Below are 25,855 nucleotides of genomic sequence, written 5' to 3'. Positions count from 1 at the left end.
TCCAGTTCCAGGTTTAATCCCACTCCCATCCCCACTCCAATTCCATCTTTAATCCTACTCCAAACCCACTCCAGCCTCACTCCCATCCCACACCAATCCCAGCTTTAATCCCACTCAAGCCCCACTCCAACCCCAAATTTAATCCAGCTCCACCCCCACTCCAATCCCAACGCCAATCTGTCCAAGGGTAACAGTATGATGCTTGGATCCCCATTCATGTGTTCTGTTTATGCTGGATATTATGTTCTCTGCCTTTAAGACTTGCTCTGAAGAGTGCAAGTTTTGTTTAGGTTTTTTATCAGCCTGCCAGGACACAGAGACACTAGTTAGTGCGGCTTTTGCTTTTGCTGCTTTTGCTTTTTGCTTTGCTCTCTCTCTCGCTCTTGCTTCTGCTCTGCTTCTGCTTGCTGTTGCTTCTGCTCATTAGTAAGTTCAGCTAAACAATCCAACTTTCTTCCTGGACTGTTTCTCCTTTCCTTTTTTCAACCATCCCGAACCTGCCCCAGACTGGGACCTGGGAACACGAAGAGTTTGCACCTTGTGGCTGCAGCAGCTGCCCCAGCGCCAGAGGGACTGAGAACAGAGCGACCACCCCTGAGAGAGACTTTCTGAATTTGTCATCTTTATCAGAGTGGTGTCATCTGGTATTGTTCATTTTGTGTGCTGGGGGGTGCCGTGCCTGTGAAATGAACAGGTTCTTTCCACTTCTCTCTGAGGAATTCTTCCCAAACCGGTTGTGGGGAGGGGCCATGTGGGGTTGCTTTCTGGAGGGGCCCTCCTTTGGAAATTCTCTACCAAATTTGCCCTAAACCAGGAGAAAATCTTGGCACCCACTGAGGTGGTGCACTTCCTTTCTGGTGAGTGAATTTTCCAGAGGAGAATATTGGAGCCTCTCCTGCCCATGGGGTCCTAGTCCAGTGAAGAGACCACCCTGCCTGACCTTGCTACCTACAGCTTCAATTTCGGTGAGTATCTCTGCTCCTTAGTGGGGGTAGAAGCTCGAATAACATTCTCTGCCGTAAGTTCTGTTCTTTTTCCCTCTTGCATACTAGGCTGCAAACCCATGGAGCAGGAGTGATCGCATCCTAGGCTTTAGCTCAGTGCGGCGTTGTTTTGCTGCTTTTGGAATTGGCGGCGCCACCTTGGAGGACTGGGAGAGCTCTCCCTGCCCCTCCCCTCGGCTCAGCAGCACAGCTTGCCCAGCTCGCTCAGTCGGTAGAGCATGAGACTCTTAATCTCAGGGGCGTGGCTTTGTGCCCCACGTTGGGCGCCAAAATATTGGAATATGATCCCAATATTACCTGGCTGGGATGGAACGTGCCTGGGCTCGTCTGGCCCTTGCTGCTTGACCAGAGGTGGCAGCTGTGGTGTTTTCAGCTCAGAGACACCCCTGGCTAGCTGGATGCTGCAGCTGGCACTTGGAACAAATCCAGGCAAGCAGAAACTCAGTTTACCTCTGAGGGAAAGGGTTCAGGCGATGGTGAAGAGGAAAAGGAGACAGATTCTGTCGGAGGGTTAAATCCAGAGCTTTATTCAAGGGTCACAGATCTCTTGGTAACAGCTCCAAAAGAAACCCAACCATGGGGTCCCTGTGTCCTTTTATGCTTGGGGGCAGGGGGAGGGAAGGGACAGGTGTGCTACCAACCAGGTGGGAGGGGGCGAGTCTCAGGGGACAATGGCACCTTGACAGGCCAATGACCTCAGGCCTGAGGGGCATCTTTTGAGCTTCGCCAATCAGACGATGGCCTTGCTGGCCTACTGAGATTGACGGACAGCTCTCAGCAGGAGGATTCTGTGCCTCCCCCCGCCCACACAGAACTCCCTTATCCCAGGAGTTCCACGACCCCCCAAACCCCATGGGGTTCCCCGAATTCTGGGAGTTCTGTGTCCGCCTCTTATTCTGGGGTCTGCAGCCGCCCCAAGTTCTAGGAGGGTCCCCCATTACAGGGGGTTCTGTGAACCTCCCCATCCCTGTGGCTTTGTGACCCCCTGAATTTCATGGGATCCTCCTCATCCGAGGGGTTCTGTGACACACCCCATCCATCCCCACGGGACCACTTTATTCTGGGGGCACTGACACCCCACAAACTCCATGGGGTCCCCTTGTTCTAGGGCTCTGCAGCCCCTTAAATTCCTGTCAATTCCTGTCAATTCCTTTCAATTCCTCTGCAGCCCCTTTAAATTCCTTTAGGGTTCCCCCTTTTCCTGGGGGAAATTTTCAGCCCCCCAAACTCCATGGGAAGCCCCTTATCCTGGGGGCCATAGGTCCCTATGTGACCACCCCCTCAAGCTTCATTGGGGCCCCCCCTTTCAATCCCCTCAGCTGCAGGGGTGTCTCCCTTATCCTGGGGGGATGGGGACCCCACCTTGCTCCCCACAGCCTCCACAGGGGTCCCCCTTATCCCGGGGGTCCCCTAGGAATGGCTCCCCTCCTCCCACACCCAGGAGGGTCCCAACCCCACAAATGCGGGGTTCCTCCAGCTCCCCCCGCAGCCCCTCAGCAGCTCAGGGAGAAGGTACAGACACGGCACAGACAAGGGAGAGTCCCTCGAGGTTTATTGGGGGGATTTGGGGGCACAGGGGGCTTCAACCCCTCACTCCTTGGTGTTGCACCACTTGGCCGTGGGCCAGAAAATCGGGGTCTTCATGAAGCGCCCGGAGCGCATGTAGGCAGAGACCTTGTCCAGGGCCTGGGGACACATGGGGACACGTGGGGACAGGGACACATCACAGGGACAGGGGTGGGGACACTGGGGTGTTTGGAATAGGGATGTCTGCGGTGGGGACAGGGGTGGGGACACTGGTGTGGCTGGGATGGGCACAGGGACACTGGGGCGTTTGGGACAGGGCCAGGGCCACCGGGGTGTTTGGGACAAGGATGGCAACAGGGGTATCTGGGAGGGGCACATGGACACTGGGATGTTTGGGGACAGGGATGTCTGAGATCGGGACAGGGACTCCAAGGTGTTGGGGAGAGGGATGGGACCAATGGGATGTGTGAGATGGGGACAGTGGGATGGCGGGGATGGGGACAGGGACACCACGGATTTTGGGACAGGAATGAGAACACCAGAGGGTCAGGGATGGGGACCCTGAGGTGTCAGAAATTGGGACAGAGCCATTGGAGTGTCGGGAATGAGATGGGGACATTGGGATGTCAGTGCTGGGGACACCAGGGTTCCAGGGCTGGGGTCACAGGGATGACAGGAATGGGATGGAGACAGAAACACTGGGGATTTTAGGATGGGGCTTGGGATGGGACAAGGACACAGCACTGAGGTGTCAGGGAAGGGGACACCGAGTGTCAGGGACAGAGGTGGGGCCGGGACACCGCGCTGGCCCCGGGCTGTCCCTGGGCTGTCCCGGCCCCGCTCACCTCGAAGCGCTGCAGGAACTGCGCCAGGTTTCCCTTCAGCTCGGGGCACTCAGGCACGAACATGCGCTGCTGGTCCAGCACATCATAGGCCAGGAAGTCCACGAAGGTGAGCTGGGGGAGGGCCAGGGGGGGTCAGACCCCACAGAGACTCCCCAAAACCCCCCCAGCATTCCCACCAACCTTCTGCCCTGCAAACCAGGGCCGGGAGCCCAGGAACCGCGACAGCTCCTGCAGCTTCTTGGGCAGCTGCTCCAGGAACGCCGGCTTCAGCTTCTCCTGCAGGGCAGGGGGGGCACAGTTTGGGGGGCTGCTAACCCAGGCCCCCCAGAACCCAGGGGCATCACCCCCAGGGCAGCCAGGCCAGGGATGTGCCCCCATGCCAGGGGTAGCTCAGTGTCCCACATGGGGGATGTCACTGATGTATTTGATGGAAAATCCTTTTGCCAGGATCTTTTCTCCTGAGAAGCTGAGAGGCCTCAGAAATGAAATGTAAACAATGATTATCTGCTGCTGTTGGATGTGGCAGGTGCATCTTTGATTGGTCTCATGTAGTTGTTGTTAATTAATGGACAATCACAGTCCGACTGTCTGGGACTCTCTGGTCAGTTACAAGATTTTATTATCATTATTTTCTTGCCTTCTGATGAAATTCTTTGTCTTTCTTCAGTGTAGATTTAATATACCATATTCTTTTCAGATAATATATATCATAAAACTATAAATCAGCCTTCTGAAACATGGAGTCAAGGTTCTCATCTCTCCCCTCGTCCTGGGGACCCTCAAACACCCCCACAGGGTGGATCTGTGCCCCCGTGACACCCCCAGGGGCACTCACAAAGTCAGGGCTGTAGCAGAGACGTGCAAAATTCATCCTCAAATCCATCAGCTGGTTTTCCAGCACGTCCACACGCTGCTTCTCCTCCTCTGTCTCACCACCTGCAGGGAGAGGAGGCGTCAGACCATGTGAAAATGCAGATTTTATGATTGGCTTTTCACAACTACTAAAATGATTATTATATATGTTGTGTTAGAAAGTTATGCTGTATTAATTTTTTAAGTAGTGTGTTAAATGTAGTTCAGGTTAAAACATACTGTTAAAATAGAAACCACATATGTGAGATATATTTTTAAGAAAGGAATGAGGTACTTATGGAGGGGTTTGACTGCTGGCCTGCAAGCAAAGCTGAGTTAATAGAAGTAACAATTGATGATTTTAAAAGTGTATCCATAGCAAGGAAGAAGACAAGGCCATCAGCATGGAAACCGATAAGAAAAGATACAAGAAATTTTTGTAAACTAGACTACATGTCTAAGTAGATGTGAAAACGTGACTCATTGAATTTCTGTAAAACTTTTGCCAATTATATTGACGTTAATTGCTTTGCATCAATGAATATAATAAGTTGTTGTGATGTAGTTAAAGACTTAAGATCGTTCCTTGTTAAGAGTATATAAACTAGAGAACACACAGAATGAAAACTTTTTTCTTCTGGAAGCCTGATCACGTGTGTGTGCCACATCCAGTCTAACAGTAGCAGTACTGGCACTGAGATAGCAGCCACAGGAATCTTTAATCTTTCAGAGAAAGGGAATTTATTGCTCCCTTATCAGATGAAATGAACTTCTTCCCACCTCGCTCAACCCTGAAGATGCCGTCAGGATTAAGAGGAAGAAGTTGACGATGACCAAGCAAAATCTTTTGTTTGAATGGAATTTATGCATCACGCATGAGGTGTATGAACATGCAACAGGCTGTGTTTCTAAGGGTTAATCCTCTGTTAACGTGCGCCTTTTTTTGGGTTTATATTGCCCAGAAAGAGGTACCGGGACTGTCCTTAACTCTTTGTTCTTGTTGTCTCATATTGTTCTAATCCAAATTGTCCAAATTATTATTGCTGTAATTATACTACTATTTTTATAGTAGCAGCAATATCATATTTCATATATATATAATATTATATATACTATAAGATACTATTATATATACTATTATATACTATCATATACTATTATATCCCATTATATGCAATACTATACTATACTATACTATACTATACTATACTATATTACTCTATTATATTATATATATAATACTTTACTATCATTACACTTTTAAACTTTTAAAAAACAAGCGATTGGCGTTTTTCACAGCCCACCCCCCACAAACCCCAGGGATTGAGACCCCCCCCACTCACACATGTTGTGCTTGCGGGCGATGTAGCGCAGGATGGCGTTGCTCTGGGTCAGTTTGGTGTTGCCGTCGATGAGGTACGGGAGCTGCGGGTGCCAGGGTGGGGGTCAGCTCGGGAGACCCCCCATAAACCCCCCCCCCCCCCCACAGCCCCCATCACCTACGTTGGGGAAATCGAGCCCCAGCTTCTCCTTCTCGTTGGTCCAGTCGCTCGGGTCATAGTCAGGGGCTGGGGGGGCAGAGAGATTGGGGGGTGGTCCCCCAGACCCTCTGCCCCACTCGTGGCACTCACAGTAATGGGGGGGTGCGGGCACTGGGGAGGTGTATCCCACCCAAGACTCCCTGCCCCACTCGTGACACCCACACCAATGGGGGTGCGGGCATTGGGGGTGTCCCCCCCACGCCCCGGGGCAGCCCCTGCCCCCTCCCGGGACAGACACGGGAGAACGTTGGCACTGAGAGGGGTCAAGGTCCTTTTACTGGGGGGGGACAAAGGTGGCAGGAGGGGGGGCGGGACACGTTGCCGAGTGGGGGCGTCGCCCCCTTTCTGAAACAGCAGGATCGCGGGGCTGGGGCAGGGAGTGAGGGGATTTGGGGTCCCACCCCCCTGCCCCGCCTCACCTGGGCCCGGGCGGTACTGGCGCTCCTGGTACGGGGTCTCGGTGTACTCCAGCAGCAGGCGGATGGCGTGGGCCAGCTGGGGGCACAGCACCCGCTTTGGCACCCCAGAGACCCCCGGACCTCTCCCCCACACCCCGGGACCCCCCGCACTCCCACATCGCTCTGAGACCCCCGGCACTCCCACAGCCGTGCCCTCCCCCTTGCCCACCGTCCCCCCTCGGTGCCACTCACCCCACGGATGTCCCAGTAGCCCAGTGTGACCACCATGGTGACACTCGCCCGAGCTTCTGCGAGAACACGGACTGGGCGGACTGGGCGGACTGGGACGGACGGGGACAGGACCCTCCCCTGTCCCCTCCCTCCGTCGTCAGCGCTGAGGGCTCGGTGCCCGGGCGTCCCGCCAGCGCTGCCGCTGCCGCCGCCGCTCGCAATCCGCCCTCTGACCCTCCCACATCACCCTGGGCACCCCCAAACCCAAGGCATGAGGGCACACACAACCCCCTTCTGTGCCTCAGTTTCCCTCTGGGGCTGTGCTCCCTCCCTCCCTCCCTTCACTTTGACTCCGGTGTTTTACTTAAATATTTTTATTTTTCATGCTCGGTTAGGGTTTTTCTCAAAACTTTGTTTTTTCCCAGGAATGCCAGCTCCAGATGCAGATGAGCAGCACTGGGATGGGAAACGGCAGGGACAGAGGGGGCAGTGCCCCACAGGGATGGGAGAAGCCTGGTCCAGCCTGATCTGGGCCACAAACAAACATCTCCTGGGAATGTTGGGGACAGGGACACATGTCACCTGCGCCCCTTCCCTTCATCCCTGAGGTGGTGAGGATGAAACACTCCCCATGCCACTCCCTGCCTTCCTCCCTGTGGTGATGAGGATGGAGCATCCCCCAGCAGGCACCATCCCCCTGTGCTCTGGGCCACTGTGTCTCCAGCGACAGCAGAGACCTCAGCTCTGGGTTCCTCTGGTTGTCCCCACGGGGTGGAAGAGCAGGCTGAGAGGGCACCAGGGTTAAGGAGCATCAGGACCCAGGTGGGGCTGGGCTGGCACTCCCACACTGCCACCACAGCAGCACCCAGCACCCCGACTTGTCACTGGGAGGTAAATCCAGGACCCCCTGGCTGTGCTCTCCCCCGTGTCACCTTCTCGTGCCAGCAGGGCCCAAGCCAGCAAGGAGACCCCAGTTAAAAACAACAGAATAAAACAAACAGAACCACCCATAAAACGAACAAACCAAGATGAAACAGAGGGGACTCAACAAACGCCGCACCCTGCAACGGCACTGAGACAGCAGCAGGAGCGGGCAGGGGGACGGCGACAGAGCCCTGGGGGGCTCGGGGGGGAACTGGGGGGTCAGTGGGTGCCCAGGGAGATGGTGAGCACGTCCTCCTCCTGGATGGGCTCCAGCTCGGCGCTCTGCACCGCCTGCGTGATGAGCGTCAGCTCCTGGCACAGCGTCTCGAAGCGGTAGCTGACGCGGATGTCGGGCACGTTGGTGCGGCGGATGTCGTTCCCCTCCGGACCCTCCTTCAGGTAGTTGGGACCCAGCCAGTAGCTCTTCACCTGGGGAGGGGGGACAGGACCCGGGGCTGCCCCAGTGCTCCCAGGGCATGGGAAGGGGGAATGGGGGAATGGGGGAATGGCAATGACGGAATTGGGAGTGGGAATGGGGGAACTGGGGGTGAATGGGAAATGGGAACAAGGGAATGGGCAACTGGGTGTGAATGGGAATTGGGAATGGGGGAACTGGGGGTGAAAAGGGATTGGGAACAAGGGAACTGGGAGTGAATAGGAATTGGGAATGGGGGAATTGGTAGCGGGAATGGGAAGTGAGAATGGGGGAACTGGGAGTGAATGGGAATTGGGAATGGGAATTGGGAGTGGGAATGGGAATTGAGAATGAGGGAACTGGGAGTGGGAATGGGCAAATGACAATGGGGGAATTGGGAATGGGCAAATGGGGGAACTGGGGGTGAATGGGAATTGGGAACTGGGGAAATGGGAGTGGGAATGGGAATTGGGAATGGGGGAACTGGGAGTGAATGAAAATTGGGAATGTGGGAATGGGCAACTGGGTGTGAATGGGAATTGGGAATGGGAAAACTGGGAGTGAATGGGAATTGCAAAGGGGGGAACTGGGTGTGAATAGGAATTGGGAATGAAGGAACTGGGAGTGAATGGGAATTGGGAATGGGGGAACAGGGTGTGAATGGGAATTGGGAATGGGGGAATTGGGAATGGGAATGGAAGAATGTGGGCATTAGGGATGGGAATGGAGGCAAATAGGAATTGGGAAGGGGTTGGGCAAATGAGGGAATGGAGAAAAGGGGGCAAATGGGAATCAGGAATAGGCAAACTGCAGAATTGGGCATGAGGGAACGGGCCTCACCTTGTGGGAGAAGCCGCTCATGAGGACGCTGTTGCGGGCCAGCTCACACATGTCGCAGGAGCTGAGCTTCCACACCTGGGTGGCGATGCTGTACTCCTCCATCAGCGGCTCCTGGGGACAGACACCCTCAGCTCCCACCACACCACAGAGACCCCTCAGGCAGGACAGGGGTCCCCACCTCCTCCCATCCCCTCTACACCACCAGCACCCTCCAGAATCCATCAGTGCTGCCAGTGGCCCCACCTCATCATCAGCCACATCTCACCACCAGCCACACTGCACCACCAACCCCACCCCACTACTGACTTCATCCCATCACCCAGCCGTGCCCACCCCACAGCCCCTCTGGGGGTCACTGGCTGGTGCCCTCCACAAATGCTCACCTTGGTGAAGTGGAACTGGAGGGGATCATCGGTGGAGAGGGAGACCATGAGCCCCCGTGAGAGGTACTCGGGCAGGGGGTTGCGGTGGTAGCTCAGGAAGAGGCTGTTGTTGCTCAGCGGGGACATGGCAATGCCAATCTGGGCCAGGTAATACAGGTACTGCAGCACAGGGGCCTGTGGGGCACAGCAGGGTAAGGGGGGGTCCCACCACACCCCCAGCCCCCCCAGACACCCCATCCCCGCCCACCTTGCGCAGCAACAACCCGTGGGAGATGTTCTCTGAGACCATGAACCCCGACACGAGGTGGTGGATGGGACCGGCCTCACCACAGTGCGGGCGCAGGACGAAGGTGTGGAAACCCCTCTTCCTGCAAGGGGTGTTTGACTGTCAGCATCACCCTGTGACCTCCCCAGAACCTCCTGAGGGGTGTGTGTTCCAGGCCAGGAATGGGGGAATTGGGGATGTGCCATGTCCTTACCGCCGGAGGTGGTTGAGCACTGTCATGTTGGCATACATGTAGTACAGGTAGTAGGAGTAGGGTGGGTTGTCCTCCTCCACCCAGTTGCCTGGCAAAGGGCTATCCAGGTTGAAGATGTGATGCTCTGGCTTGGATTCATCATCCACGCTGTCAAAGCCATCCACCTGCAGGACAGACAGCCCCAGGGTGGGATGCCACCCCTCGCTCCAGCTGGGTTTGGGTTGGGGTGTCCCCAGGAGCAGGACACAGCACTCACGTGCTCCAGGAAGAGGTGCAGCTCTGGGTGCTGGGCAGGGTGAATTGTGGCCTCGTAGAGCGGCAGGAAGATATTCTCCAGCATCTCCTGGAAGTTGGCCAGCTGCTTCTTTGTCCGGTAGATGTCACTGCAGGGAACAGACCCCACTCAGAGCCAGCTTTCCCCCTCCCCACCCCACCACAGCCAGCAGTGGGGTGTTGCAGTGTGATGGAACAGCCTGTCTCAGTCATCCCCGGTTCTTTCCCCAGGTGTGCCAACAACCTCTCCCTTCCCCTCCCTTGCCCCTGCTGAGTGCTGTCCGTCAAACTTGGCATTCCACGTTGTGTGGCTGGTGAAGTTCCAAAGATGCCTTTCAACCCTGGGGACACTGGGCCATCCAGGGGTCATTTGTCTCGAGACCTTCCCCCCTTACCTGCTTGGTGGCTCCCTACCCCTTCTCTCCCCCTCTCCCTGGGGTTAAAAGGAACAGCACCCACGGGCTCAGGGAGTTCTGCTGGAGCTGTTGCTGCATTCAGAGGCCTGTGGGCCAGAATAAAGCTCTGGATCCAAACCCTCCAGGCAGAACCCGACTCCTTTTCCTTCACCTCGCCTTGAAGCCTCTCCACCAGAGGTAAACCTGAGCTCCTGCATGCCTGGACTTGTCCCCAGTGCCCAGCTGCAATATCCAGCCAGCCAAAGGTGTTTTTGAGGTGAAACCACCACAGCTGCTGCCCTTGGTCAAGCAGCAAGGGGCAGACGAGCCCAGGCACGTTCCATCTGGCAATATTGGTATTTAATTCCAACAGTGGGGTGGCTGCATCCCCCCAACCCAAGTGAGAGCTCCTGTGCCCCCTTCACTCACAAGAGCCGGGGCACCTGCACGAGCCAGCGCACGTTGTTGGAGTGCACGCGGTGGCTGACGGCCCAGCGGGCCAGCTTGTCCCACTCATCCCGCGAGCGCCCGTAGATGGACAGGCGCAGCTCCGCGTTCTGGTACTTGCTCTCCTCCAGGTCTGCCATCACCTCCTGATGGGAAGGGACAAGTGACAACTGTCACTGCTTGGCCACCAGAAGGGGACATGAGTTATACCACAAGGAGGGGAGGTGGCCCACCTTGATGATGTGGGCAAAGTACTTCCCCGAGACGCGGTTGTCCGTCTTGATGAAGATCTCCCGCAGGATGGACTCCCCGATGGGATTGTACTTGGCGTTGAACTTGTCGAAGCGGTGGAAGGTGTTCCGGTCCTGAACGTGGGACAGGTGTGACCTGAGAGTCCTCATCACCTACCCCAACACCCACCAACCCCCCATCTCCTGGTAAAACCCCCTGGAGAAGAACCAAGGATGGGGTTCACTCATCCCCAGGGTTTGGGAGCCTCCCGTACCGCATGGACATCCAGTGTGTCCACGCTCAGGTCGTAGGCTGTGAGGTTCATCGTCTCAAACACCTCCTTGAGCGTCTGCTCCTTCCCCTTCTCCACATGGACAATTTCATCCAGGTGCTTCTTCATCGCCCGCTTGATGAAGCGCAAGAGATGCTTCTGGTTCATGCAGGACGAGGCATGGATGTGGGTGTCCACCTGCACCAGGGAGGTGATGCTCAGCCCTGAGACCCTCCCAGAGCTCCCCAGGAACCCCCCAAAACCTGGGACTAGCTCAGGATCCCCAGGTACCTTGCGGATGTTGTAGAAGTCACGGTGAGGCACCTTCTTCTGGGCCGCCAACTCCTTCATCTCATTGAGCAGCACATGCATCTGGAACTTGTTGCTCAGGTACTGCAGCCGGCGGTAGCAGAAGGATTTGCTGCCCAAAACAGGGAAGAGGAGCTCAGTTTGGGGTGAGGAAGCAGAACATCCAGCCCCAAAAGGCTGGTGCCGCCACAGATATGGGAACATAGACTCTTGGACACAGGTGAGGGTGCACATGGGAGCTGCACCAGCACTGTGTGCCAGAGTCACAGCCACATCCTTGGGGCTGTCCAGGGGGTCAGGTCACATCCTCATCATGGGATCCCCCCCAGGGTAGGACCCTCCCATGGGACCCTTCCCCTTACATGGGCCCATTGATGATCAAAGCCATGAGGAAATTCATGTCAGCAATGAACTCCTGCAGGTCGGGGTATGGCAGGTCCAGCTCCGTGCTCCTGGTGGGGGACACACGTGAGAGTAACACAGCGCCACCAAAAAATTCCTCACCCCAATGAGAAGGACCCTCCCCTCACAAAACTCACTTGTCAGTGATGTCCTGCTTGGTGTAGACGTGCACAACGCCATCCACCATCTTCAGCCCGAAGCCAAGATCCGCTGGCATGTTCTTGGGGTCCCACTTCTCATAGGGGTGCTGCTCAGCAAACGGGGGGTGCACGGGGGCATCTGCAGTCAGGAGACACCCAGCATCACCCCAAAAGCTCCTGCAGCACCCCAGCTCAGCACTGAGACCCCTCCACAGCGTGCTCACCAGCAGCCACAGGGGTCTCGGGCACCTCCTCGTAGCCTCGGGTCTCCAGGGGCTTCTCGGAGAGCTCCTGCAGGTACCGGGCCGTGGTCTTGCAGAAGCTCTGCAGGGACAGCCCCATGTACTTCTCCCTCACAAACAAAGCCTTCACCACGCTCTTGGCTGCATCCAGCAGGTCCGTGAAGGGCACCTGGAAAGGGAACACAAAACAAAAAACCACCCCCCAAGCTGGGGTTGGCAGCCTGGAGACCCTTGCCTGGTTTCCAGGGGGGTCAGGGGGAGGCTCACCCCACATTTCTCCTCCCCAGAGATGGTGACCCGCTGGAATTCTCGCTCCAGCAGCGCCTCCCGCTCCTTGGGGACATGGTCCACCAGGCTGTCATTCTGCTCCTTGAAGAGCCTGTGGGGACAGACGTGGCCAGTGGGACAGTGACAGGTCTGCCCCATTCCCATGTATGCCAAGAGCAGCATGAGCCCCACCCCAGGGACTCTGTCCAGCCCTGGGGTGGCAGGATGGTGACGCTGTCCCCAGAGATGCCACCACGAGGTTGTGGCAGCTGTGCCACCCGTGTCCTTTTTGGTGGTGGCATTGTCCCCCTTCCCAAAACACATCCCTCAGCCCTGATGAGCACAATGAAAAGTGGGAGTGGGGAGAAGGGCACAAAGAACAAAAAAAACTCACGACAGAGACAGCTCCCAAGCGGAGACAGGAGGGAGGGGACACACAGCGTCAGACCCCCCCATCCAGGGGACGACAGGGCCAGGACAGGGGTCCTGTGCCAGCAGCAGAGCTGGGACCCCCAGCTCACCCCAACCCCCCTCCCCAGGTGCATTCAGTGTCGGTGAGAGTGGCTGGGAGGGACCTCTTGGCTCCATGCTTGGGTGTGCTGGGTCAGACGGGGCCAGGCGGGTCCCCGATCCCCCCCGTGGCCCCGGCCGGTGACACCGGGCCGGACACTCACTGTAAGTCCGCAGCACTGTCAATTTTCAGGAAGTCCTGTTTGGCTCTGAGCAAAATGTCGGGCTCAAGTCTGGGGACAAGGAGGCGGCGGTGGAGGGGGGGGACAGCCGGGGGGACGAGGGGGAGAGAAATGGGGGGGCCGGGGAGAGAAAACACCCCGTTAATGCCAAAACAACAGAAACCAGACAGAAACCAGCCAAAAACTCACTGCAAAGGGGACACCAAGTGCGACACCCACGGGAGAGGGCACACAGAGCTGGCACAGAGACAGCCTCTTGGGGCGGGGAGGTGGCCTGGCCCCGTGCAGGGCTCCCTTCCAGCCATTTGGGGTGCACACAGGGGAACCCCCCAGGCTTACTTGACGTCCTGGCTGATCTGGCGCTCCAGGCGCTGGCGCCGCTCCTCCAGCTGCTCGATGGGGCTCTCCTCGGGGAACTCATAGGGAGCCGTGCGCATCTCGTTCTCAGCCAGTGAGCGGCAAAACAGCTCCTGCAGAGCAGCCTTGTTGTGAGCTAGGTACAGCCCCAGCCCTGCTGTGAGCTGGGTACAGCCTCAGCCCTGCCATGAGCCCAGGGCATCCCTGAGCCAAGCCCAAAGCAGCCCTGAGCGGAGCCCTGAGCAACCCTGACATGAACTGCGTCCAGAGCATCCCTGAGCTGAGCCCAGAGCATCTGTGTCATGGGCTGGGTGCAGCCTCAGTCCTGCCATGAGTTGTGCCCAGAGCAGCCCTGACATGAACTGTGCCCAAAGCAGTCCTGAGCTGTGCCCAGAGCAGCCCTACCATGAGCCCAGAGCATTCCTGAACTGAGCCCAGAGCAGCCCTGCTGTGAGCTGAGCCCAGAGCATCACTGAGCTGTGTCCAGAGCCCTGAGCTGAGCTCAGAGCAGCCCTGCCACAAGCTGGGTGCAGCCTCAGCCCTGCCATGAACTTCAGCCCCTGGGTTGGCAGAGAAAGGCTCACAGGGATTCCCACACTCAGAGCTGAACAAGTGGGAAGGAAGGAGGGTTTGGGGAGGATGAGTGGAGGAAGGATGGAGGGGAAACCCCCCCCACTCCCCCAACACAGGCTCAACCCCCCAGACCTGGCAAGCTGTGTGCCCCAGACCCACCTCAGCGATCTCCTTGTATTTGCCATCCATGGACGTGCGCAGATCCACTGGGAAATGCTTCAGGCTGTGGGGGGTCCCGGGCAGGGACCAGGCTGACTGCAGGGGCCGGGCCCCTGGCCCTCCCCGCAGCTCTGCAGGGAGTGGGACAACATCAGCTGGGGGGTCTGGATCCCCCATCTGGCCAGGAAGGGGTTAATCAGCCCCCCCTCCCCACCATGGAACTGGGATGCTGTTCCCAATGGGGATGATGGGGAAACTGAGGCAGCTGAAGGGGAAGAGCCCCCCTCCCCCCCAATCCCCCTGGGGCACTGGGGGGGCTGCTGGCTCCACTGGGGGCTGTGAGAAACCAGCAGAGAATGAATGAGGGGCTCGGGGCTGGGCTGCAGGACCCCCATGGCATGGGGGGCACAACACTGGGGTCCCTGCCAGGGTCACCTCCCTGCCCCCATCCCATCCCAGAGGGCACATCCCCACACTGGGGTAGGGGAGGTGACATCATCCCCCCTCCAAAGCCACCCCATTGCCCCACACCCCCTGCTCCCACCAGCACTGGGGCCATGGGGGATGCCCAATGCCACCCCAATGCCACCACCGTCCTCTGCAACCCCAAACCCACCATAGACCTGCTGGTGGGCACTGGAAATCAGCTCCTACTGGTTAAACTGGGTGCACCAGTAAGAGCCCCTCCACCCAGCACAGCCTGGGGGAAGATCCAGGTCCCCTGACCCCCAAACAGGAGCCTCCACCCCATTTGCTCCCTGCATCACCCCAATGGGAATGGGGGCTGTGTCACCCAGGGCAGGGACAGCACTGGTGTCATCAGATGTGCTGGTGGTGCCTCTCCTATGTCCCCTGTGCCCCCGGGACATAGCCTGTGCTGCCCACGTGTGACAGGTGGCGGCCCTGGTGGCACTCCAAGATCCCCCCCAACACGGGTGCCAGACAGATGACAACCTCAAAGTGCCACTTCACCCACTCGTGCCACCATCCAGAACACCCTGTGCCACCCACCCAGGACAAACGTGGCTCACCAGAGCCGGGAGCAGCCCGGTGATGCCCCTAGACCCCCCAGGTGACAACCCCGTAGTGCCACCTCACGCCGGTGATGTCACCACACTCACCCTGTGTCACCACCACCATTTGCCATCCACCCAGAACACACGTGTGCCACCCACGTGTGGGAGCAGCCCCGGCGGCACCCTGAGACCCTCTCCCAACAGTGCCAACCACAAAGTGCCACCTTGCCCACCCCCTGTCATCACTGCCCCCCACCCAGTGCCACCCGAGATCGCCCCCGCGGAGCCCCCCCAAACCGGGTCCGCCCCCCCTCCTTCCTCCTCCTCCTCTTCCTCCGCTCTCACTGCGCCACCGAGGCGCTGCGCTGGCAGGAGGGGACACGCAGGGCCCCCCCCGCCGCTGCCACCCCTCCGGGTGCCGGGACACGCTGGTGGCTCCCCCTCCCCAAAATAAACCCTCAGAGCAGCACGGCGGCATTGCCCCCCCCCCAAATGATCCCCCTACTCGCAGCATCGCCCCCCCACCCCCGGGCCGTGAGCTGGCTGTCCCCTGGTGTCCCCTCGGGTGCTTGGGGGAGGTCTCACCTGCGGGGCTGGGGGTCTGCAGGCTACCCCGCTTCTTGAAGGAGCACTTGGCCGGGGGGACAGAGGACATGGCGGCTCCAGGGGGGCCGGGGAGGAGCGGAGGGGCTGATGCTGGCGGTGATGATGGTGATGGTGGTGATGATGGTGATGGGGGCGGGGGGTGAATGACGGGGGGCGCCCGGGGGACTCTTACGGCGGCGGGGCCGCAGCGGCCGCTCCCTCCCCTGGTTGATGATTGATGCAGGAACCCGGGAATGGACCAAAGTCCCCGGCGGGGCCCGGCCGGAAACCGGCACGAGGAAGAGGATGGGGCGGGCGGAGGATGTGGCGAGGAGGAGGAGGAGGAGGAGGAAGGAGGAGGCTGCGGCGCTGGAGGGTTGGAGGGGGGGGCAAGACCCGTGATGGGGCTGTGACAGCGCTGGGCCAGCCGTGACCCCCCCACGGACAAACCTGACACCCCCAGAGGAACGCCCTGTACCCGTGTGGGGTCAGCCGTGACCCCCAGACAGCCGTGACACCCCGGGACAGACGTGTGCACCCCGGGACAGCCCCCCAGGCGGCTCTGTGGGACCCCCGGGACAGCCCAAGCCCCTCCTCGGGGACAGTCGTTATCCCCCGGTTCAGCCCTAACGTCCCCCCCGAGCGGGCATCGCACCCCCGCGAGAGATGGGATCGGACCCCCCCAAAGCGACAGCGATGCTTCCAAAATAGGGTTAATAGAGTTAACCCCCCCCCAGGGTGGACATTATGCCCCCCCCCAATATGGACACTGCCCCCCTCCCCGAACAAGCATTGCTCCCCAAAAACACAGGGTGGTGTTCTTCCCCATCCAGAGCTCGGCCCAATCCCACTGGGAATCCCTGTGCCCCCCCAGCGGGCACCGTCACCCCCGGGATGGGCACCCCCTCCCCAAGGCTGGCACTGCACCCCCAAAACAGACTGTCACCCCCCCTCCGTTAAACACTGTACCCCCAAAGGCACGGGGTACCTCCGAAATGGGGCAATGATGATCCCCCTCCCCAGGGCTGGCGCTGCACCCCCTAAACAGACCCTCACCCCCCCGTTAAACACTGTACCCCCAAAGGCACCTCCGAAATCAGCCAGTGCCCCCCAAAATGGGACAATGATGATCCCCCCCAGATATGGCACCGCACCCCAAAAGGACTCACACTCCTGCAGCACTCCCCACCTCACACCCTGCTGGGGGTGCCCTGAGCCCCCCAGGAATGTCCCCAAGGAGGCCCTGCCCCCTAATGCACCCCCCACCCAAAGTGGGGCCACCCCAGAGGCAGAGCCCGGCCGCGGGGGTGTCACCTGTGCCGGGGGTGTCACTGTGCCGGGGGTGTCGCTCCGTGTGTCCCTACCTGGGCCGGGGCTGCCGGTGCCCGGGTGGCTCTGGGTGGCTGTCGGGCTGTGTCCCCTCCGAGCGCCCCCAGTGTCCCCGAAGCTGCCACCGGCGCGGGGGGGTATTTTTAGCCGCTGTTAGAGCGGAGGGAATGTCACCCACCCCCCTCTGTGCCCCCCACCCCTTGTCGAGGGGGTGAAGGGACAGCGAGGTGACACCACCCACCGGGGACAGCGCTGTGCCACAACAGCCACGGGGGACAGTGGGGACCCCCAGCCTGACTCATGTCCCCTGCCCAGCACTGTCCGCACACCGCGGGGAGGGGGGGTGGTGTCTGGTATTTTAATTGGACCCCCCTCATTAGCGCCGAGTTCATTAGAGGCTCAGAAAGGGCTCTGTGTCCGCGGGGACAGCAGGAACAGAGTGTCCCCAAGCAACGGCGCTGGCAGCGAACATGCGCCCGGTGGGACGTGGGGACACCGGTGCGGGGACATGGAGCCCCCAGTGACCCTGTGAAGTGCAGGGATTTAGGACACCTGAAACCCAAACATCGGGGATTTAGGACACCTTAAAGCCACATCGGGGACGTGCAGGGCTTGTGGGGGTCCCAAAGCCCACCCCGGGGCGGGGACTCCCCCTGCGGTGCCCACCCACAGCCAGCCCCGCAGGAAAAGGGGGAGGCACCCACCTGTCCCCAGGGTTTGGGGGATGGGCTGGCCTGGGAGGGGGGTGCTGAGCCCGGGAAGAGGAGGAGGAGGAGGAGGAAGGCTGAGCCGCGATCCCATTAAAGAGCTTAGGCAGCGGGAGGGCGGCACCCAGCGGGGCAGGATTAGGGGCCCTCGTTACCCACCCCGGGGTAATTAGCTCCCTTTTCCCTGCAGGAGGAATCCCCCGGTGCCATCACCCCCCTGCCACCACCCTGGCCCCCTGTCACCGCCCAGTCCCCTGCCACCGCTCTGGAGCACCCAGGGGTGGGGGACACACACAACATGGGGATGATCCCATCCTCAATGCCCCCCAAAAATGGGGTCACAGCCCACGGACAGGAGGGACCCCCAAAATGATCCCCACTTCCCAAGTCACCCCAGGGGACCGGTCCCCAAGGACAGGGGGTGTCACGCTGATGCCCCCCTTATGTAAAGCCCCTTGCCCACCTCCCTGAGATGCTCCATCCTTTTTTTTCTCCCTGAGCCCTAATCTTTGCCATCTTGGGCTAATTGGATTTCCTGGGTCACATGGCAAGATAAAAAGTCCCCAAATCCCACGGTCAAAAAAAATCAGGTTATCCATGGGGAATTAAGGGAGAGAGCGGGGGGCAGCCAGCAGCGAGGACCCACCGAAGAGTGCTGCCGGCTTGAGGCACCCCAACATTGGGTGTGGGGTACCTGGCTCTCCTTTTTTTGAATTTCTCGTTCATCTCCCAGTGCCCACCTCGTTCCCGAGGTGTGCGTGTTATCTCCTTGAAGAGCTGGAAAAGCCTGGGGACCTAGAGGAGCTTGTGGAGTTATTGGAGGAGGAGGAGGACGAAGCCATGGGGAGCGGGGCCAGTGCCGAGGACAAGGAGATGGCCAAGAGGTCCAAGGAGCTGGAGAAGAAGCTCCAGGAGGATGCAGATAAGGAGGCCAAGACAGTCAAGCTGCTGCTGCTTGGTAAGGCTGGAGGGGATGTCCCCTGGAGATGTCCCTGTGCTCCCACTCCATTGAGGCTGAGGGGATGTGGGGATGGGGAAGGGGACCAGGAACCTGTGACTCCCTGGGCTCCTCCTGCCCTGGCTCTGGTACCCCTCGGACAAGTCACCATCAGCCTGGAGATGTTGTCCTGCCACCAGGATGTTATCCCTGGGAAGGGCTGGATGTGGCATCGGCTTTTGGGGACAGCAGGCACGAAGGGGACAGTGAGGGGATGGGGAAAGGACCAAGCCCCCGGGTCCCACCAGGATGTGCCACATCTCACGGGGTCAGCGAGAACCTGGGGAATTTCTGCCACCAGCACCCCAAAACCTGCTGGTGGTGCCAGGCAGGGGGAGATGGTTCCTTGGGGGTCCCTACACACCCCACAGGGCTGGGGGGTGACTCTGTGGGGCAGGGGGTGACTCCATGGGGCTGGGGCCAGCAGTAGGGCCGTATGCAGGTGGGGGGGCTGGGGTCAAGGCGATTAACACCCTAATTCTAAGCAGCTTCCTGTGCTGCCCTAAGCCGCTTACGGCCCCAGAGGCATCGCCGGGCACTGCTCACGGTGGGCGGGAGGTGTGGGATGGGGGGACCTGCACTCAGGGGGCTCCCACCACCCTGGGGGTCCCTGAGCTGTGGTCCCACACAGGGTGCAAGGGGTGACAGGAGTGTGGGGATGACGGTGGTCGTGGGAAGAGGCCAGGCTGGGTGTGTAGCCAGGAGATGTGTGGGGGGCAGCGGCTTTGATCCCCATGGGGTGCTCATCACGGTGGCAACAGGTCCTGATGGGCACTAAGGTGTCCCTCCCACCCTTTTCCAGGGGCTGGAGAGTCAGGGAAGAGCACCATCGTGAAGCAGATGAAGTGAGTATGGCCTGGGCCACACTGGGGAGGGGGAGGCCACAAGGATGAGCCACCAGCTCTTGGACATGGGGTGGCTGGATCTCCAGTCACCCCCCATGTCACCTGGCGGTGGCACCTGTGATTCCCAGTGTGGGGTGGTGATTCCTGGTGGAGGGGATGTCCTGGCTTGGGGCTGAGGCCACTGTGCCTGCCAGGATCATCCACCAGGACGGTTACACAGAGGAGGAGTGCATGGAGTTCAAGTCCATTATCTACGGGAACATCCTGCAGTCCATCCTGGCCATCATCCGCGCCATGTCCACGCTGGGCATCGACTACGCCGAGTCCTCCTGCGCGGTCAGTCCGGGGACAGTGTCCCTGTCCCCCACACCCCACGGCGTGGGGCCAGGGCAGCCCCCAGAACCAGCGCCCACAGCAGCCCCATGCTGTCCCCCCAGTCCTGAGGGCTCTCTGGGGGAGCAGGGGCCATGGCAGGGTTGGTGATGAAGGTCCCTCTCGCAGGATGAAGGCCGGCTGCTCTTCAACCTGGCTGACTCCATTGAGGAGGGCACGATGCCCCCAGAGCTGGTGTCCTGCATCAAGAAGCTGTGGAAGGACGGGGGGGTTCAGGCGTGCTTTGACCGCGCTGCCGAGTATCAGCTCAACGACTCAGCTGCATAGTGAGTGGGGACAGGGCACAACAGGGACCAGCCTGGGGACACCCTGACAGCTCATGGCCAGCTCCAACCCAGCCTGGCAAAATCCATCTCCTCCCTGCTCCTGGGAATACCCTGAGTCTGCCATTCTTCATCCCACCAGTGTCATCCTCCATCCCATTGTTGTCATCATCCATCCCACCAGTACCATTCCCCAATCTCACCAGTGCCCTTCTCCATCCCATCAGTGCTATCCCCATCTCACTGCTGCCATCTTCCATTCCATTAGTGCTGTCCTACATTCTCCATCCCACTGCTGTCATCATCCATCCCACCAGTGCCATCCCCATCCCAAGAGTGCTGCTGACCTGCAGCCCCACCACCCTTGATGTCCCTCAGCTTCCCCAGGGATGTCACTGCCCTGGAGTCCCAGTGTTTGGCAGAGCTCATCCCCACAACCATCCCCAAAAATCTGGCGGAAGGGGGAGACATGGGGAGCCCCTTGGCAGCAGGTCACATCCCTTCCTGTCCCCCCAGTTACCTGAACCAGCTGGACAGGATCACAGCCCCCAACTACCTCCCCAACGAGCAGGATGTGTTGCGATCCCGAGTGAAGACCACAGGGATCATCGAGACCAAGTTCTCTGTCAAAGACCTGAATTTCAGGTGGGTGGGAGCCTCCTTCACCTCCATGACCACTCCTCCATGATTCCCCCCAGCCCTGATGGTGGGGAGGGATTTTGGGGTGACCCTGACACTCAAGGGAGCACCAGTGCCGTCCCACAGTGATTCCTGCTCCCTTGAGGATGTGGCACCATCAGATGGGGGGTGTCAGGACCAGGTGTGAGTGTGTCCCTCATGCTTGTCCCCTCCCCAGGATGTTCGACGTGGGAGGGCAGCGCTCAGAGAGAAAGAAGTGGATCCACTGCTTCGAGGGGGTGACCTGCATCATCTTCTGTGGGGCCCTGAGCGCCTACGACATGGTGCTGGTGGAGGATGACGAAGTGGTGGGTTGGGGTCCTGGAGGCACTGGGAGCTAAGGGGGAGAGGAACAGGGAGCTCTGAGGGGGATCAGAGGAGGGAGGAACAGCACTTTGCACTGTCAGATGCTCTGGGTAATCCAGGAAGGGTGTGGGAGATGCAGGATGGAGCTCATTCCTGCTCACTTGCACCCGATAAAGGTGTTTGCACTTCCTCTGGGTCATGAATCCATGGCTCTGCCTATGAGGAAACCCCATGAGCAAATCCTGAGATCCACCAGGGAATGGCAACACAGCCAGCCAGCTACAGGGAAGGGCAGGAAGAGCCATGAACCCACTGGGATGAAGGAAAATCTGGTCCTGAGGCACCTCGTGTCTCACTGTGCCCTCCAGGGCGAGCAGAGGGGATAAGGAGGGGCAGCTCCCACCCTCCCAGTGTGGGGGCACAAGGACATGATCCAAAATGTGTCCAGTGAAGGATGCACCAGCAGAGCCCTGGAAAAGCAGCTTGGAGATCCAGAGAGAAGGAACATGGAAGCTCCATAATGGGTTTTTCTTTGAAGAGATAAGGGGTGAAGACAAGAAGAGCAGGAGTGGTTTCTTCTCTGGCATCTCCTCCAGGTCCCATGGCTGCTGCTTGGGATCCAAATACCTTCTGAAGCTGGATCAGAGTCAGGATCTGCCATCCCTGGGCCCTGCCATGGCCAGGCAGGAGCTCACAGCCTTTTCTCAGCCACGTGCAGGAGAGCATCCTTCCCATGGGAGCCCTTGGGAGAGGCTGGAATGCCCACCCAGCACAGGACAGGGCAGGATTTGGGCACAGTCAGTGCTCTGCTTACAGAAAAGCTGCTGTGATGGGAAGCTGGATGAGGGAAAACCATTCCTGGAGAACCCACCTGCTGCCCACAAAGATGGAGGACCCCCCTTATATCAAGAAAATCCCCCCACTGGACTTGGCTCTGCCTAGATGGATTCTTATGCCCTCAGGATGACCCAGCAGCAAACTAAGAACTCAACATCTGCTCTGAAACTGGAGATTTCCTTTTCCCAGCTCCTTCCTGAAGCTGTGGACAATGGCCAGAAGCCATGGTCCAACACAAGCATCCCCCTGATGCTCACTGAGCACCTTCGTCACAGGCTCCAAGGTTTCCATGGATCATTTGCTCAGTGAAATCACTACAGTCCTTCATTTCTGACAATCCCAGGAGGGACTGGAGCCAGTCCCTACCCTGAGCATCACGTGGATTTATCTGTGATTTTGGGTGGGCAGGAGAGACTGGGCAGGCAGCAGGAGCAGCTGCTGCTGCAGCAAACAGGGGAAAGCTCTTTTTTTGGGAATGGGGGCTTGGGGGTGGGCTGCAGTGGCCCAAAGGGGGTGCCAATCCATGATGATCCTCTTCCCTGCAGAACCGCATGCATGAGTCCCTGCACCTATTCAACAGTATATGCAACCACAAGTTCTTTGCCGCCACCTCCATCATCCTCTTCCTCAACAAGAAGGACCTTTTTGAGGAAAAGATCAAGAAAGTCCATCTCAGCATCTGCTTCCCAGAGTATGATGGTGAGTCCAGACCATTCCCAGCCTTAATCCTCCTCTTTGAGACCCCCCAAACCAGGGACTGGGGAGTTGTGTGGTCCCAGCAAAGATGGTTTTGGGATGTGTTGTGATAGGGCTGGGGAAGGGAGATGAGAATGATGAGAACTGGCTCTATCCCAGAAAAAGGCTGGGGAAGGGGATGAGGATGAGCAGAAGCAGCTCCATGCTGCTCTTTGAGGTGGTGAGTCAAATCCTGGGAGGCTGAAGCTGAGGAGAGGATGGATGTGGCCTCAGGAAGGTGTTTGGAAGAACAGAAATGGGGTAAAAAGGAGTTCTGTGCTACGCCTGGTCAGCTCTCCACCCCTTTTCCTCCAACACCCACCCCCATGGGAGCAGCTTGGAAGCATTCCCCCCCTCTGCAGGTCCAAACACATTTGAGGACGCAGGGAATTACATCAAGACCCAGTTCCTGGATCTCAACATGAGGAAGGACGTGAAGGAGATCTACAGCCACATGACCTGTGCCACAGACACACAGAACGTCAAGTTCGTCTTCGACGCCGTCACAGACGTGATCATCAAAGAGAACCTCAAGGACTGCGGCCTCTTCTGAGCACCAGCAGGTACGGGAGAGGCTGGAGCCAGAAAACAGGGACAGGAGAGGGCAGGAGGGTGGTCAGAGCTGGATCCATCCCAAAAAGGGCTGGGAAAGGGGAGGGTGATGAAGATGATCAGAGCTGGATCTCTCTGAAAAAAAAGGCTGAGAAAGGGGAATGAAGAGGAGGATGACCACTACTGGCTCCATCACAAAAAAGGCTGGGAAAGGGAAGGGGGATGAAGACAAGCATGATTATCACTATGGGCTCCACCCAAAAAGGGCTGGGAAAGGGAATGAAAAGGAAGATGATCACTATTGGCTCCATCCCAAAAAGGGCTGGGAAAAGGGAGGAGGACAAAGATGATCAGAGCTGGATCTCTCTGAAAAATGGGCTGGGGAAGGGGACTGAGATGAAAATGATCAGAGTTGGTTCCATTGAAGAAAAAGCTTGGGAAGGGGAGAAGGAAGAGCAGAGTTGGCTCCATCACAAAAAAAGGGCTGGGGAAGGGGAGGGATATGAAAACAATCAAACCTGGATCCCTCCCATAAAGGGCTGGGAAAGGAGGGCACGGATGAGAAAGAGCAGAGTTGGCTCCATCCCCAAAAAAGGTCAGGGGAAGAAGGAAGAGGATGGGGATGATCAGAACCAGCTCAATCTCCAAAAAAGGGCTGGGGAAAGGAGATGAAGAAAAGCAGAGCCAGCTCCATCCCCCCCAAAAGCAAGGCTGGGGAAGGGGCTGGAGATAAGCATGAGCAGACTCAGCACCATCCCAAAAAGAAAGAAGAGCTGGGGATGAGGATGAGGATGATCAGAGCTGGCTCCATCCTGCTTTGAGGGGTGGTGGGATGTAGGTCCCTCTGGTTTTGCCATCAAGTCCTGGAAATCCTCAGAGCAGGGGAGGGGAGGATGGACTGGGAGCAGTGGGGAGGGGCAGTCTGGGGTCCCATCAGCCCAGGGACATGGTCACATCCCTGTGCTGAGCTCCCATGGGATTCAGTCCCATCCCACAGTGGGGTGGGCTCAGCCAGACAATTCTCCCCCTTGCACATAGAGATTCCCAAATCCTCCACCTGAGCTAAAAGGAATCATTTTATTTCTCTCCAGTTGCAATTCCAGCCCAGCCTCAGTGGATGGGAACATCCCAAGGCACACTATGCTGCTCTCAGCCTTTTAGCTCATCCTAAAACTTTAATTAGGGTTTATCACTCTAATTAGGGTTTATCATCCTAAATCTTGCACTAATTCTGAGCAGCAGCAGGAATTCCATCCTCTCTCCCCTTTTCCAAGCAGTTCCCAGCCACTGGCTCTGGCACTTTGCTTTTCAGGGAAACTCTGGTGTTTCTCTTATCCTTGAATATTAACAAAAAAGCAGGAAAAAGATACAAAAAGAAACCAAAACAATAAAAAGACCTCAAGCAGGTTCTCTGCAGGCAGGAGGCACCAGAAGATGACACTTGGAAGGGGGGGAGGGAGGGGATGCTCCATCCTCATCACCACAGAGGAAGGCAAAGGGATGAAGTGACACAAATCCCTGAACCCCACCTGAGTTTCTCCCTTGTTTCCATAAAATTGCTCCCCTAAGCCCTTCCCTGGGTGTATTTAACTCCCTGTTCTCTCTCCCTCCCTCCCAGAAGAAGAAAACATTCCCATCTCACCGTTCTGCTGAGCAGAGCCAAAGGAAGAACCAACCCTCACCACACATCACTGCTCCCACTTTTTCTATGACCTCCCCAAATCTGCCTCCTTCCAAACCCAATCCTGGAAGGGGCTGAAGCTCAACTTCCTGCTCCCTTTCATGGCCATTTCCTCTTTTTTTTCCAAGGAAGAACCCCTGTTCTCAGCGTTTTACAGGAGGTTTGACACCAGAGAGCCCAGCAGGAATAGGAATATTAAGGGAATTTGGGAGGTAGGATAGACATGGCCCCCTTGCCCATCCCTCTGCAGCCCATTCCTGCCCTTGGATCGAAGCTGGATTAATCCAGGATGAAATTTCTGGGGAAGGTGGAGGCTGTGTTACCCCCAAGTCCCTCCTGGGAACCAACCTCAGTCCCTCATTCTTTCCTGGGAACCAACCCCAGCCCTTGGCAGGACAAACCAGGGGTTTGTGGGGTTGTTTTGGGCCCTAAATGGAGGGAATTTCTCAGGCAGGAGGGGCTGGGGAAGGGAATCCCACTTCCAGCCCAGCAATGGGCTGGATAAAGAGGAAATGGTTACTTGAAAGATTTTCATTCTGCTACTTAGAGCTGCATTTGCTCTGTCTGTTTGTAAATAATTCATAGATGAGCCCTGTATCCATCCTCTCCCTGTTTCCTGCAGAGATCTCCCGACCAGCTTCATTTAACTGTAGGAAAACACAATAAAGGAATATGCATGATGTGGATGTTCTTCCTTTCTTCCACTTTGCTCCATTCCTGTGTCCCAGAGCTTG

General features: G+C 57.9%; 3 protein-coding genes across 6 annotated transcripts; 1 reads left to right on the top strand and 2 right to left on the bottom strand.

Annotated features, from left to right (window-relative positions):
• Positions 1–2,524: 2,524 nt before the first annotated feature.
• On the bottom strand, positions 2,525–6,573 carry LOC141725305 (glutathione S-transferase 2). The gene is made up of 8 exons (XM_074528383.1): positions 6,420–6,573; positions 6,189–6,264; positions 5,732–5,796; positions 5,572–5,653; positions 4,212–4,312; positions 3,557–3,652; positions 3,377–3,487; positions 2,525–2,690 (listed from the first exon to the last, which is right to left on the bottom strand). The coding sequence occupies exons 1-8, from the start codon at positions 6,453–6,455 to the stop codon at positions 2,595–2,597; spliced, it is 663 nt and encodes a 220-aa protein (XP_074384484.1). The 5' UTR covers positions 6,456–6,573; the 3' UTR covers positions 2,525–2,594.
• Positions 6,574–7,408: 835 nt separating this feature from the next.
• On the bottom strand, positions 7,409–16,142 carry AMPD2 (adenosine monophosphate deaminase 2). Of its 4 annotated transcripts, none has more exons than XM_074528378.1 (18): positions 15,992–16,142; positions 14,198–14,328; positions 13,448–13,578; positions 13,091–13,159; positions 12,417–12,528; positions 12,132–12,318; positions 11,905–12,046; positions 11,728–11,817; positions 11,348–11,477; positions 11,060–11,254; positions 10,788–10,919; positions 10,537–10,700; positions 9,696–9,822; positions 9,440–9,603; positions 9,208–9,328; positions 8,961–9,134; positions 8,578–8,688; positions 7,409–7,751 (listed from the first exon to the last, which is right to left on the bottom strand). In XM_074528378.1, exons 2-18 carry the CDS (start codon positions 14,225–14,227, stop codon positions 7,542–7,544), a joined length of 2,289 nt encoding a protein of 762 aa, XP_074384479.1. In that variant the 5' UTR covers positions 14,228–14,328; positions 15,992–16,142; the 3' UTR covers positions 7,409–7,541. The 4 variants fall into 4 exon arrangements, with proteins under 4 accessions (XP_074384479.1, XP_074384476.1, XP_074384477.1 ...); XM_074528375.1 differs by having other exon boundaries at positions 15,799–16,119; XM_074528376.1 differs by lacking the exon at positions 15,992–16,142 and adding an exon at positions 15,319–15,436.
• On the top strand, positions 16,129–25,794 carry GNAT2 (G protein subunit alpha transducin 2). The gene is made up of 10 exons (XM_074528379.1): positions 16,129–17,999; positions 18,568–18,792; positions 19,634–19,676; positions 19,871–20,012; positions 20,178–20,335; positions 20,849–20,977; positions 21,189–21,318; positions 22,699–22,852; positions 23,251–23,451; positions 25,059–25,794. The coding sequence occupies exons 1-9, from the start codon at positions 17,852–17,854 to the stop codon at positions 23,439–23,441; spliced, it is 1,320 nt and encodes a 439-aa protein (XP_074384480.1). The 5' UTR covers positions 16,129–17,851; the 3' UTR covers positions 23,442–23,451; positions 25,059–25,794.
• Positions 25,795–25,855: the final 61 nt, after the last annotated feature.

This window comes from Zonotrichia albicollis, chromosome 28, assembly GCF_047830755.1.
Source record: "Zonotrichia albicollis isolate bZonAlb1 chromosome 28, bZonAlb1.hap1, whole genome shotgun sequence".
NCBI lineage: Eukaryota > Metazoa > Chordata > Aves > Passeriformes > Passerellidae > Zonotrichia > Zonotrichia albicollis.
This window is presented reverse-complemented; position numbering and strand designations above follow the sequence as displayed.